The sequence below is a fragment of the Eptatretus burgeri genome, chromosome 7 (assembly GCF_056783735.1).
Source record: "Eptatretus burgeri isolate ZD-2024b chromosome 7, Ebu_testis_v1, whole genome shotgun sequence".
NCBI lineage: Eukaryota > Metazoa > Chordata > Myxini > Myxiniformes > Myxinidae > Eptatretus > Eptatretus burgeri.
This window is the reverse complement of record NC_140967.1, coordinates 101,586,585-101,602,576: the sequence shown is the minus strand read 5'-3', so window position 1 is coordinate 101,602,576 and position 15,992 is coordinate 101,586,585. Positions and strand designations below refer to the sequence as shown.

Below are 15,992 nucleotides of genomic sequence, written 5' to 3'. Positions count from 1 at the left end.
ATCCCTCAATGACCCTCAAAAATCTTCATACTGATCTGATGGTGTTCTATATATATATATATATATATATATATATATATATATATATATATATATATATATATATATATATATATATATATATATATATATATATATATATATATATATATATATATATATATATATATCTTCTTCTTCCTCTTTCGGCTTGCTCCCGTTAGGGGTCGCCACAGCGGACCAACTGTCTCCATTTCCGGTATGGAAATTCGTTTTGTTGTCCGCATAATGATTTGGCATAGGTTTTTTTTTACGCCGGATGCCCTTCCTGACGCAACCCTGGTCGCCTCTTACGACACACAGGGATATGGTACACCTATTCTAACCGGGGCATACACCGGGCCCAGTACAACTGGTGCTCATTTCGCCGACCTCGGAAGGATGGCAGGCTGAATCAACCCCCTGGTGTTTTCGACTTGGTTTATATATATTTATATATATATATATATATATATACACATTATATATATACATATATATACATATATATATACATATATATATACATATATATATATATATATATATATATATATATATATATATATATATATATATATATATATATACATTATATATATATATATATATATATATATATATATATATATATATATATATATATATATATATACATACATATATTAATTCAGTGTCCCAACGGGGCTTGAACTCAGGACCTCTTGGGTCCCAAGCCACTGCCCTTACCACTGCGCCAACACCAGGCTTATATATATATATATATGCAATTATGACGTCACAACGAAGGCACCTATGACATCACAAAAAAAAAAGATCACACTCATTCCCCATGAGTACTTGCCACATGCCAAGTTTCAATATTTTCCTTGGTACGGTTTCAGAGATACAGAGGTCCAAACTTTTCCCATTTTTTCCAACATGGCTGCCACACCGTGTGACCTATGATGTCATAATTATGATTAAAACATTCTACATGAGTAGTTGCACCTGTGGTGAAACTCATCTCGATCCGCCAAGCGGTTGCGGAGAAAAACATGAAAGTTCTGTGCAGACAAACAAACAGACAAGACAGACCGACCCAAATGCAATACCCTCTCCTTCGGCAAGGGTCATAAGAGCTGCCTCCTCGACACAAGACTGCTTTGTGATTACCGAAGAACCGCCACTATCGAATTGAAAGAATGCCCAAGTATGTGCAGGTCTTGTAGAAACTTTAGTCACGAGACTCACGGCAATGTGTATCCACACCTTTTCATCTCCAAAGTCCAAGACTGGCTCGGAAATGATGGCCAAATCAACACACTGTATGGATTGGAACTCGCAACCCCCAACATCATTAGCTGTAGTTGTTCAGGTGAGAAGACCAAACAGGCCAAACTCATGAAACTTTATTATTTCCATGGTTTTTAAAAATATTCAAACAGCTCGCATTCCAAAATATTGGGCTTATAAGAAATAAAAACACAATCCTGACAACCCAGCACGTTATCGGCACTCTTGATTTACTTGTATTTTGCTGGATGTCGAGTTACAAGTGTGCAGAATTAGAGGGAAGACCCATCAATTAGTCTTTAAAAAGGTGTGAAAGCCAATTTCCAACATTTTTTTTTTGGGGGGGGGGAGGGGGTTGGAAATCACTTAAAACATGTAGAAATGCAAAAAAAAAAAAAAAAGTGTCAGACACCAGAGGCAGTGAACATCAATGGTGATTATCAAAAAACGGACTCGATGCCATGACCAGCACTACTAGCAGGTGGTTCATATCCTGGAATAGATGATGAGGGGAGAAAGTAAAAATACGATGACCCCGAGTTAACTTCCCTACCATGGCAGAGTCGATGAGGGGAGAAAGCAAACAAAAAAGGATGAGCCCCAGTTACCTGCCCTCCCTCTCCCCCACCCTGGTGGAGATGATGAGGTGAGAAAAGAGAAATAAAACGATGACTCCCAGTTAACTGCCCCACCATGGTCAACATGAAGCCCACGTGTCAACTTTACATCAAATGCTACAATCATCAGCGATCTTTCATAATCCTCCCAGCCACACCTGGTTACCTGCTTTGCTCAGAGGCAAAGGCCTCAAGAGAGGCCTTTGATTGCAAGGATCAAAGCTCCATACATCCATTCACCGACATAGCTCCCGTCCCGACTCGAATTGCTGCATTACAAGCGCACATTGCTTGGACTCGTAGTGACCTTTGAACTCTCGGGGGGGGGAGGAATTGCTACGCATTCCTGTGGCTAGCGTTGTGAAATAACGCTCCGGTAGCATTCCTCCGAAGGAGGTAGAATTTTTGCGAACCCGAGCACATTCCTCCGCATCCCAGTTCATTCTGCAAACTGAAACACACCGTGCCTTGCTTCGCATTTCCCATCCTCTTGGTGGCCATAATCAAGTAGTTGCGCAAGGATTGCGTGCCAGCGCAACGTGCCATTGATGCGCGACTTGTCTCAGTCACTATCCGCATTCACAAAAACGATTGGTTTGCTCAACAACAAAAAAGTGCCCTCGTTCAGCTACAAGAATCCAGTTCCATGTTCCCCCGAAAACCTTGCGTTTCCCCAAGTGTGTCCTGAAAACCTATACTAACATTTATCTCGTGTTCAAAGCATCCCTCTCCTTTCCCCCATAGCTCATAATAGATAATCCAAACAGCACTCACCTCTCTTCCTCATCCTTCCTGTCGGGCGTATGATCCTCAGTGAGTCTCGTCGCATCACCACGTCGACACAGGATGGCACAACTGTCACCTGCACTGGCCACTGCAAGCTCAACTCCATCCCTGAGCAAAGCGACCGTGGCTGTTGTGCCGGAGGCCTGCCACGCTTCTGCCAAATAGAACGACACAGACGGAGGGCAAACAGGCCATGAGCAATGCTTGCTTGGATTTCGTACATTTTCTGCCAAAATAGACAAGAAGCAAAAAGTTGTCAATGTTATGAGGAGCATCATGATCACTGGTGTTTTGGTTTTGTTTATAAATGACACAACAGAGAACAATTACAAAACAATGGAAAAAACAAACAAAGGACACGGTAGAAACATGGCCCCCACTTATTCTGCAGAGACAGTTAGGCCTATTTTTGTTTTCTTCCTAAAACACAAAACAACTAACCATCAGAGAAGCTCGACCTTGCTGGCACGTCAGCTTACTCCAAGTTTTCTTTGGCAATAACTGGGGCAACACCATTGTCATCAATGCACTTTTAGAGATCATGGAGGGACCCTTTATTAAACCGCGACCATGCTCGGTGGTCACGAAAGGGGGGAGCTGAAGACGTCGAACCCGTCCCAAGGTCTCACCTCACGAATCACGGGAGATTTACTTCAATAGGGTTGAGACACCGCAAGATGACGAAGGCACATTTTTCGAAGTTGATTTTTTGCTGAACCAAAATGGTGCCTCTCTTCGAGGTTCTGCACCGAACACGCTGCACAAAGACAGCCGGCGCATGGCTACATTCATTAACGGTTTGGCCACGTGGGGAGATCCCCCCCCAGGAAGCGTGGCCTTATCCATCCTCATCAGAAGAATCCATGGTACACATTTGAAGGCACAGGAATATGTAACATGTGCAACACATGTTCGTTACTGTGACTCAGTAGAGGAATGAAAGGTGCAAAATAAAACAATTATTGCAATCAGCTGTCAAAATAAACATGTACACCTCAGGAGAATTTAAAATAAATAAATAAATAAAATCAATGAAATAACCACCCAAGTAAAAATATAGATTTTTGTTTAAGATTTGTTGACGAAAAGATGTTAAAATGACCGATTGTATGAAACCAACCTCAAACTGCTGGGATTTATATTAGTATGTTGTTATGTGATTGGGGAAGGGAGGGTAGGGGAGGGGAGGGGAGGGGAGGGGAGAGACATAAATCACAGGAACCACAGACAAGCTCACATGTGACATATCCATTACATGACATGCCATGCCATCTTACGATGACAAAGCTCGAACCATTGGATGCTCCGCACCCCACATGACCTTTTCCAGGAGCACCACATCGTGATATCAAATTTCTGCTAACCACCTGCCCCTCACCATTGCCTGATGCTTGGGCTTGTCCTACAAAATGTCTGTCAGCTTCCAGAAAGGCATTGTGCAAGGCACTCTGCAGGTTTTGTTCATTCTCCAGTTCAATCCTGAATCCAGACAAACAAGAGAAATAACCATTGTACAGGATGACATCACATCAGGGAGAATGTGGTGAGGGTCTCGGCAACTGCATGGTTGGTGTTTAGATTATAGAAGATACTTTAGACAATTCAAACAGATGTCAATCTTTCTCCCTCAACAATAACAAAAATTTCCCACTGTCTATTGAGAGATGTACCAACAGATGGGGCTACCGACACCCTGACTGCCCTGGGAAGTAATTTCCCACAAGGTTGACTGGCGTGTTTGTCCAACGTAGAGTTATTATCTCCCCTCTATGCATTGGAGCCCATTTTGCTGACGAATAATTTCTGGAATAAGCAAGCTGTGACATTTGTATATTAGGGGGAAAAGAAGAAAAGAAAAGAAAATGGCAGCTTATACTTTGTTAACATGTATTGATGGTGCGAGTCCTCATTTCTAACGAACCTCTCCCCTTCGTTGGCGTGCTCATGAAGCGTCGTGCGATGGCTGTATAGGTCAATACGGGACCCACATCATCGACCACAAATATCACAGGTATCAATTAGTCTTTGCAGAGATCAACATTGGCAGATTTTTCCATTCTTGCATCTGTTGTCTCTCGATGGCAAGTCTCCCACATTCAGAGTGGTCCAGGCCTTTCGGGCAAATGTTGCACCAAGCTGACCTGTTTGTAGCCTGATGCTCCCAGGAGACGAATGGAATATCACAAGACTCGAGTGTCCACTTGAGGATGTCCACCACACGACTGTTTACCAAATTTCGCTTGACCATAGAAAAGCACTCTTGGGATTCTGTGGTCTTACATGTGTGTGAAGTGTCCTGATGATCGAAGCTTGGCTTGCATCAGGAAATACTCAATTCCTTGGTTGCGACAACGGTCTCAGATGCAGTTGTTCGGTATTCTGACTCGCCATGTGATGCCAAGAATCTTACAAAGACATCGCGCATGGAATTGATCGCGAGGTTTGCTACGGCGATGATAGGGGGTCGAAGATTCGTATCCATACACGAGCGTCGATAAACCAACGGCAGGATAGACACCGACCTTGGTGTAAAGGTGAATGCTATTTGTGCCAGAGACAATGTATCAACCTTCCAAATGACACACATGCTTTACCGAGTCTTGATGCTACTTCGTCGTTGCATTTTGATGTAATCATTGCATTCCAAGAGAGGCCAACTCCAAGGGAGCAGAACTTACCTAAAACTTTGTGATGCATCATCGATGGTACTGGATAGGACTGTATACGCACCTTCCGGTCTCAGCTGAAGCATAGCCTCGGTCTTCTTGAGGCTAATCGTAAGGCCAGATCGACGAGCGGATTGTGCAAAGCAGTTTACAATAAATTGCATGTCTTCGAGATTATGACTGAAGAGTGCGCAGTCATCAGCCAAAAGTAGATGACTGAGCAACATTTCCGTGATTCTGGACTTGGACTTCAGATGCTGGAAACTGAAGACACTACCTTGGGTGTGAAACTGGATTACCACTCACCAGGTGCAACATTTGAAGGAATTGTGAAGCATGGAGGAAAAGACAATGCTAAATAATAGAGGAGCTATGACAGCCCTGCTGTGTGCCGTTGGTAAGAGGGAATGACTCAGAAGTACATCCGGCTGTCCCTCACATGAGCAACCATGCAATCGTGGAAGGATCTGGTGAGGTTGACCAACTTAACAGGACAGCCGACCTTGCACAATAGCTTCCACAGGCTTTCTCCACGAACAAAATCAAGCACTTATGTAAGGTAGATGAAGCTCATGTCGAGATCACGATGTTGTTCTCTGCACTTTTCCTGAAGTCGACAAGTGGCGAACATCATATCAGTCACGCCATGTATGGCACGAAAGTCGCATTGGCTTTCTGCAGTTGATGCTATTGACAATTGTTGATGACATGTGGTTAAGAATGATGTGGGCAAGTATTTTCCCAGCGATATATCATAGTCAACATATGACCTTTCACTTTTACATTTGTAAATTAAACTGTGGCGTCTTTGAAGAGCTGGGGGTACCGACTACTCGCTCCAGATGGTATTGTGGAGTTGGGTCAGTCAAGTGATGAGGTTGGCACTGCAAAACTTGAAAATCTTGGAGGGGATACCATAGTCAGCACGGGCCTTTCCAGATGACATCTCTGATAGCCCTGGTGGTCTCTATTGTAGTCTGAGGGTAGGCAAAGTCTTCTAATATAGGTGGCTGGGGAAAGGAGTTGATGTCCGCATCTGAGATGGAAGAGGAGCGATTGAGGATACCACTAAAGTGTTCAGCATAGTGCTCCAGGATCTTGTTTGGATCTGTCATGAGGTGCTGGTCATCTGATCCAGCTACGGAGTACAGTGATATCATGAGAACATAGTCCATCGACTGCCTTGAGAATGGCAAAGAAGAGCTTAAAATTATCAGCTACCTCCTGAATTTCTTCTGCTCCAGCTGTCTATCATGGAAGGTAGTCTTAACTGTGTGCATCACCGAAGTTGCAGGTAAGAAGAGTGTTTACTCAATGAGCCTCTGTTGTCAATCCAGCAGAGATGAGACGCATGCGTCGAGCGAGTTAAGTAGACTATAGATATGGGAGGCGTTCTCTTCAAACCAGTCTTTGTGACTACGCTTGACAAAACCGCGAACTTCCAAGCTGCTCTGAAGGTGGAGCCTTGTAAAAGCATCCATTCTGCTTCGGCATAAGAAGCAAGTAGATCTCATTGGTCGAACGTAGCATTGAGATGATGCTGAAGCTCTGATTTGCACATTGTTGCATTTAAGCTGTTGAGTCTTGAGCTTTGTAGCAGACTTGAGGCATTGCCTTCTCATGGGAGGCTTGATCTTAAGTGACATTTTGCTCCCAAAAAGCCTCTAGTTGGACCAACAGTCATAGTCTTTCAAAGACACGTGTGCGTTTGACATCATGCCAGTCACATTGCCTGACGATGACAAAATCAATGAGGTGCAAATATTTAGAGCATGGATGCATCCATGGAGCTTTGTATTTGTCCGCTTGTTGGAACAAGGAGTTTATAATGACGAGTTCGTTGGTTGAGCAGAGCATCAGCAGCAAAGTGCCATTGGAGTTCACTTTGCTGATGCTGTGGTGTCTGACTACCTTTTTTCCAAGCAACATCGTCGTGTCCCACTCAGTAGTTGAAGTCCCCCAACAAAATGAGCTTGTCCCGATGAGATGTTGACTGCATAATGACTAAAAAGTCATCACAGAACCGTCTTTGACCTTGTCTGTGTTCGTCATGGTGGGGTGTACGTGTTGATGATGGTTGCATCGTGTTCATTGTCGAGTTTGAGTCGCAGAGTAATGAGACGTTAATTGATACCGGTTGGGACAGCATCGAGAAGGCTTACACGTTTGGTTTTGATCACAAAATAAACACCTGCCTGAAGACATCCACTTTCCGATTTTGCCACTCCAGTAGAACTTGTATCCGGAGCCTTGTCTCTCAAGATGGGATTATACCAGGTCGAGGAGTTTCACGGAGTGCTGCAATGGCTATCCCACATCGAGCCAAAAATGGCTGTTGGACATTTGAGGCGGCTGTCTTCGTCTTGCAGCATGCGCATATTCCAGGCACCGAAATTTAGTGTCTTCTTGTAACATCTGCAAGACTTGTTTGATTGTTTACTTTGACTTGTTTTTTTTCACAACCGCAAAGATGGATGAGCAACCTGCCGCTGTGGGCAGGTCAGCCGAAGTAGAGCAAGCTTTCTTTGGGGGAACCTTTTCCATCCCCTTCTCCATGGGTAGAGAGCAATGCTCCAACGTCCAAGCACGATATGAATGTCAGTGTTGCTCCTGGTGGATGACGAAACGACCATCACACTTGGACCACCAAACGTGTGAACTCGTGACCAGCAACTCGCAGCAACATCCTCTGTCTATCCCATGCGTCACTCCTCCCTTGCCGCAGGAGTTAAGTAAAAATGGGTGGTGAGCAGGTGAGCAGGTGCAATGAAGGGGAAAACGTGCACAGAAAAGCGATTAAAGTGATAGATGTGCGTGCTCGCTCTCTCCCACTCTCTATTCCTCTGAGCATCGTTGGCTGCAGGTGAATTTTTTTTTTCTGTCCAGAGTGTAATACAAAGGTACGGTAAAGTAAGCCCAAAGTTCAAATGAACCCATCCAAACCTTGTGTGCAAGTGTGCCCCTAAAATTGGAGAACTGCCTGTGACTTATAAGGAAGTACAGCAGGTCTGAAATTAATCTCCAATAAAGTTGGCACGAAGCCCAATAAAATAAATAAATAATTAAATTAGACACGGTATTGCATCGGTAACACGTTGACTGCCTCCAAATTGGTAAATAAGCATTTGTGATCAGTGAGCGGCGTGATGCATAATAACCGGGTAATTAATGAGGGAAGATGCGAGCAGACAGAACAAACGACGGATCTCAACACGTACTCAAGGTACTTCTGCATGTTCCTGGAACAGAAATCCGCCGCGGCGGAGCCGCCATGTCCATCAAAAATAGCAAAATACAATATGGAACCCTGTACTAGTTCACCAAGATCCCAGCGATCTTCGTTCTCCTTCCGCCGACCGAGTCGACTGGCCATGCCGATCCGAGACAGGCTCACCTTCGGAATGAGTTTGCCATACTGGGGAAATGGTGAAGGACAAGAATAAGGCAAAAATCAGATGATTAGGTTTGGCAATTGATGACGAGCGAGTGCGCCTGTATTTTTGACATCTCGTTCGGATGAAGGTATGTGTACCTTGATACTTGGGGGCAAAAGGATTGGCTCATCGATGCGATGATCCCAGATACCAAAACGATCCCACGGTCCAGACTGTCCTTCCTGATTGTACTTTTTCACTTTCTCAGCTCGATTGCCGTCGTGCTGACAGCACGACGTTGACGTCATAAAAGTGGAGGGAATCTGCTTCACCGCCTTGTCACGCAAAGAGGCCTCGGCAAAAGCAGACAGGTACTCATGCATCACTCGACCCCAACCATGGCGTTCGCAGATAACATGGCATCCCCTGCCCTGTTCCACGACGGTCCGTGTCCTTCTGTCCAAAGAGGGCCTCAGTGCGGAGGTGCGGCATGTGGTCTCATGTACACCGAAGCACGTGATCCGTTGTCCGATCCATGGACCCTTCCATGGCAGGATACACATGACAGGCCGACCCTGCAAGAAAGACCTCATGTCAGATCATAATCTTGCAGGAAAACAAATGTGAATGTGATTAGCAAATCAAAATGCAACACCAATAGCACTCACAACACTGAAAAGGTATCGAGACCGATTAATGATCCCACACCAAAGGAGGACAGAGGTTATGTTTTCACCCATCTATCTGTTTGTCTGTGAGCAGGATATCTCAATGTTGTGGATGGATTTGGGCGAAATTTGGTAGACAGTTTGGGTGTGTGACAAGGACTAATTGATGACATTTTGGTGAAAATCCGGATCCAGATTCGAGAATTCGACAAATAACCCCACGCTTCCGCACCAACCTACCATTCCGACGCTTCCACGATCTCCACCCCGACCATTCCCCACCTATCACTCCTACACTTCCACGATCTCCACACCTACTATTCCCATTCTTCCACACCGACGATTCCAACACCTCCACAATTTCCACACCAACTATTCCAACACCTACACAATCTCCACACCAACAATTCCAACACCTACACAATCTCCACACCAACAATTCCAACACCTCCACAATTTCCACAGCAACTATTCCAACACCTCCACAATTTCCACACCAACTATTCCAACACCTCCACAATTTCCACACCAACTATTCCAACACCTACACAATTTCCACACCAACTATTCCAACACCTACACAATCTCCACACCAACTATTCCAACACCTACACAATCTCCACACCAACTATTCCAACACCTCCACAATCTCCACACCAACTATTCCAACACCTCCACAATTTCCACACCAACTATTCCAACACCTCCACAATTTCCACACCAACTATTCCAACACCTCCACAATTTCCACACCAACTATTCCAACACCTACACAATCTCCACCCTGACCATTCTCCACCCCGCTTCCACACAAACTATTCAAACACCTGCGCACCTACCATTCAAACACCTCGGCACCTACCATTCAAACACCTCGGCACCTACCATTCAAACACCTCGGCACCTACCATTCAAACACCTCGGCACCTACCATTCAAACACCTCGGCACCTATCATTCAAACACCTCGGCACCTACCATTCAAACACCTCGGCACCTATCATTCAAACACCTCGGCACCTACCATTCAAACACCTCGGCACCTACCATTCAAACACCTCGGCACCTACCATTCAAACACCTCGGCACCTACCATTCAAACACTCAAAAATCATTTTCCTCATTTTTAAAGTCTCGTATTGCAAATGCAATCAACTCCGCTGAGCTCTCATATTGAGTAAATAACATACAGGAAGTAAATAACATACGGGACGTAAAACATAAACTCTACAGCCGGATGGACGTGTGCGTTCTCCCGAATGGAGTTCTCGCCAAGCGAATGTGTTTAACGAGCGACGACGGTTTCCTGGAATCATAAAACACGAACGTAAATACAACACGAGATAGTACATGTACTAGCAAAGTACCCGCCCATGGGCGGGTACAGTTATCTGTTGAATGGCGTTGGTCCCGTCTCGATCGGATGAAATTGAGAAATTGACGTTATCCGGTGACCTTGACCCCGTGACCTTTGACCTTGACCTTGATCCCCTTATGTCCGTTACCAAGGATCACATATGCCAAGTTTCATCTCATTCTATCCAACGGTTTGGCCGTCTATAAAGGACAAACAAACATGAAAAATTGACGTTTTAGTCAATTTATGACGTCATAACTCGAAAACCGGAAGTGAATGTCGTCAATCAACTGTGTCATTTAATTTTGATTATCTGTCGAATGGCGTTGGTCCCGTCTCGATCGGATGAAATTGACCCGGTGACCTTGACCCCTTGACCTTGACCCCCACCCATGTCCGTTCTCATGTCCCAAGGATCACTCATGCCAAGTTTCATCTCATTCCATCCAACGGTTCGGCCGCCAACAAAGGACGAACAAACAAACAAACACACACACATACACACAAACATATTCTATTGTTTTGTAAAGTAGATAAACGTGGAGAACGTCACCATCACAGGGTTCTGGCCTCACACGAGCTTCCTCAGTCTCGTCTCTCCGACGGACCCTTGGGCCCCGACAGTCCCAACCTTGTCGCGGGGAACTGTTCCCGCTTTCCAGACACGTCCCCGTCTCCCCGAGAGAAACACTGTATTGACAGGTGTGTAAATCCTTCAGAGTGTGCCGGTAAAACGTTGGGTGCGTGCACACTCAGGGCTCCACGGCGGCCTGTTGGACGTGCGTGCACACTCAGGCCTCCACGCAGGCCTGTTTGACGGGCTTCATGAGCACAAACAACGACCTGATCCTCCTGACACGGCGGCCGGACGTTCATTGCGTAATAGCGGAAGGATATACACGTAATACGAGCAAACGTCGACAGGAAATGTGCACCACCTCAATTTATACCCAAACCTTCCATGCACGTGTTGCGGAAATGACGTATTTGCGGGGACCGAGTGAACGTGATGACGTATTGACGGTTACGGAACGTGATGACGTCTTGACGATTACGGAACGCGATGACGTATTGACGGTTAAGGAACGTGATGACGTTAGATGGTTACGGAACGTGATGACGTATTGACGGTTACGGAACGTGACGTGTGACGTATATCATTTCCTCCTTTTAAAAGATTCCCTGAACTAGGTTGTGTGATCAAATTGGTCATTTATCCCAGAAAGCGCTCACCAACCAGTAACCACGAGATCAATGATGCCAGAGGTCCGTCCTGTCGACAACATATCCTCAGCACTTTAACCTTTTAGATTTACTTGTCTTTTCCGGCCTCACTCCACTCACCATTAACTTATCAGTTGTGTTCCTCACATGAGTCAGCAGTTCAGATGGGCCTCATGAGATGGAAACATCAACAAGGGGCTCATGAGGTGGGAACATCAACAAGGGGCTCATGAGGTGGGAACATCAACAAGGGGCTCATGAGGTGGGAACATCAACAAGGGGCTCATGAGGTGGGAACATCAACAGGGGGCTCATGAGGTGGGAACATCAACAAGGGGCTCATGAGGTGGGAACATCAACAGGGGGCTCATGAGGTGGGAACATCAACAAGGGGCTCATGAGGTGGGAACATCAACAAGGGGCTCATGAGGTGGGAACATCAACAAGGGGCTCATGAGGTGGGAACATCAACAGGGGGCTCATGAGGTGGGAACATCAACAAGGGGCTCATGAGGTGGGAACATCAACAGGGGGCTCATGAGGTGGGAACATCAACAAGGGGCTCATGAGGTGGGAACATCAACGGAGTCTCATGAGGTGGGAACATCAACGTGGTCACATGAGGTGGGAACATGAACATTGGGTTCGTGAGATGATGGGACCACCAACACGAAGGGATTCATAAGGTGGAAAACCAAAAACATGACGTCACCATGTGCAACATCACAAAATCAAAGTCGATGATGAGGTTCTGGACTGTTTTACATTCCAATCGCCTTCCAGCACCTTCTGGTGATGAGGTACGTGCTGGAAAACAAGAACGAATGATATTCCTTCATCTTCTGTGAAAGTGTTTCAAACGAGATGTTAAATAATCCGTAACTTTCACGTAAATATTAAGGTGCAAACGTTTTTTATTGTGTTTGTTATTTACTCAAAATGGCGGCTGAGCGGAGTTGATTGAATTTGGAAAAACGAGTCTTTCAAAATGACGAAAATGAAATTCGATCATGGGGACTTGGGAATGGTGGTGTGTGGGTGTAGTGGAGTGTGGGAATGGTGGTGTGTGGGTGTAGTGGAGTGTGGGAATGGTGGTGTGTGGGTGTAGTGGAGTGTGGGAATGGTGGTGTGTGGGTGTAGTGGAGTGTGGGAATGGTGGTTTGTGGGTGTAGTGGAGTGTGGGAATGGTGGTGTGTGGATGTAGTGGAGTGTGGGAATGGTGGTGTGTGGGTGTAGTGGAGTGTGGGAATGGTTGACTTAGGGACGGAAGGAACTGGTTCGTGTACACCTGACTAACATAACCATCACCACATTGTGTACACCTGACTAACATAGCCTTCACCACTTTGTGTACACCTGACTAACATAACCATCACTACATTGTGTACACCTGACTAACATAACCATCACCACATTGTGTACACCTCACTAACATAACCATCACCACATTGTGTACACCTGACTAACATAGCCTTCACCACTTTGTGTACACCTGACTAACATAACCATCACTACATTGTGTACACCTGACTAACATAACCATCACCACATTGTGTACACCTCACTAACATAACCATCACCACATTGTGTACACCTGACTAACATAGCCTTCACCACTTTGTGTACACCTGACTAACATAACCATCACCACATTGTGTACACCTGACTAACATAACCATCACCACATTGTGTACACCTGACTAACATAACCATCACCACATTGTGTACACCTGACTAACATAACCATCACCACATTGTGTACACCTGACTAACATAACCATCACTACATTGTGTACACCTGACTAACATAGCCTTCACCACTTTGTGTACACCTGACTAACATAGCCTTCACCACTTTGTGTACACCTGACTAACATAACCATCACCACATTGTGTACACCTCACTAACATAACCATCACCACATTGTGTACACCTGACTAACATAGCCTTCACCACTTTGTGTACACCTGACTAACATAACCATCACTACATTGTGTACACCTGACTAACATAACCATCACCACATTGTGTACACCTCACTAACATAACCATCACCACATTGTGTACACCTGACTAACATAGCCTTCACCACTTTGTGTACACCTGACTAACATAACCATCACCACATTGTGTACACCTGACTAACATAACCATCACCACATTGTGTACACCTGACTAACATAACCATCACCACATTGTGTACACCTGACTAACATAACCATCACCACATTGTGTACACCTGACTAACATAACCATCACTACATTGTGTACACCTGACTAACATAGCCTTCACCACTTTGTGTACACCTGACTAACATAGCCTTCACCACTTTGTGTACACCTGACTAACATAACCATCACCACATTGTGTACACCTGACTAACATAACCATCACCACATTGTGTACACCTGACTAACATAACCATCACCACATTGTGTACACCTGACTAACATAACCATCACCACATTGTGTACACCTGACTAACATAACCATCACTACATTGTGTACACCTGACTAACATAGCCTTCACCACTTTGTGTACACCTGACTAACATAACCATCACTACATTGTGTACACCTGACCAACATAACCATCACCACATTGTGTACACCTGACTAACATAACCATCACCACATTGTGTACACCTGACTAACATAACCATCACCACATTGTGTACACCTGACTAACATAACCATCACCACATTGTGTACACCTGACTAACATAACCATCACTACATTGTGTACACCTGACTAACATACCCTTCACCACATTGTGTACACCTGACTAACATAACCATCACCACATTGTGTACACCTGACTAACATACCCTTCACCACATTGTGTACACCTGACTAACATAACCATCACCACATTGTGTACACCTGACTAACATACCCTTCACCACATTGTGTACACCTGACTAACATAACCATCACCACATTGTGTACACCTGACTAACATAGCCATCACCACATTGTGTACACATGACTAACATAACCATCACCACATTGTGTACACCTGACTAACATAACCATCACCACATTGTGTACACCTGACTTACATACCCTTCACCACATTGTGTACACCTGACTAACATATCCTTCACCACATAGTGTACACCTGACTTACATACCCTTCACCACATTGTGTACACCTGACTAATATACCCTTCACCACATTGTGTACACCTGACTAACATACCCTTCACCACATTGTGTACACCTGACTAACATAGCCATCACCACATTGTGTACACCTGACTTACATACCCTTCACCACATTGTGTACACCTGACTAACATACCCTTCACCACATTGTGTACACCTGACTAACATAGCCTTCACCACATTGTGTACACCTGACTTACATACCCTTCACCACATTGTGTACACCTGACTAACATAGCCTTCACCACATAGTGTACACCTGACTTACATACCCTTCACCACATTGTGTACACCTGACTAACATAGCCATCACCACATTGTGTACACCTGACTTACATACCCTTCACCACATTGTGTACACCTGACTAACATACCCTTCACCACATTGTGTACACCTGACTAACATACCCTTCACCACATTGTGTACACCTGACTAACATAGCCTTCACCACATTGTGTACACCTGACTAACATAGCCATCACCACATTGTGTACACCTGACTTACATACCCTTCACCACATAGTGTACACCTGACTTACATACCCTTCACCACATTGTGTACACCTGACTAACATACCCTTCACCATATAGTGTACACCTGACTTACATACCCTTCACCACATTGTGTACACCTGACTAACATACCCTTCACCACATAGTGTACACCTGACTTACATACCCTTCACCACATTGTGTACACCTGACTAACATACCCTTCACCACATTGTGTACACCTGACTAACATTCCCTTCACCACATTGTGTACACCTGACTAACATAGCCTTCACCACATTGTGTACACCTGACTAACATAGCCATCACCACATTGTGTACAC

At 44.9% G+C, this 15,992-nt stretch overlaps 1 protein-coding gene across 8 annotated transcripts in view; it reads right to left on the bottom strand.

The window, feature by feature from the left end:
- Window positions 1-11,741, bottom strand: part of LOC147023922 (protein phosphatase Mn(2+)-dependent 1K-like) — a 43,514-nt gene extending 31,773 nt beyond the window's left edge. For 2 of the 8 annotated variants that reach the window (XR_015060425.1, XR_015060426.1), the window contains exons 1-5: window positions 11,314-11,739; window positions 8,895-9,311; window positions 8,521-8,777; window positions 4,075-4,175; window positions 2,685-2,850 (exon numbers count right to left, since the gene is read on the bottom strand). Coding sequence is in view for 5 of the 8 variants with exons in the window: in XM_085889929.1 (XP_085746055.1) it covers window positions 2,685-2,850; window positions 4,075-4,175; window positions 8,521-8,777; window positions 8,895-9,311; window positions 11,314-11,316 (944 nt within the window). In the remaining 3 variants the exon portion in view is untranslated. Of the gene's footprint in view, window positions 1-2,684; window positions 2,851-4,074; window positions 4,176-8,520; window positions 8,778-8,894; window positions 9,312-11,313 lie in introns of all 8 variants that reach the window. The other 6 variants (XM_085889929.1, XR_015060423.1, XM_085889932.1 and 3 more) reach the window with 6 other exon arrangements.
- Between the last annotated feature and the right edge of the window lie 4,251 nt (window positions 11,742-15,992).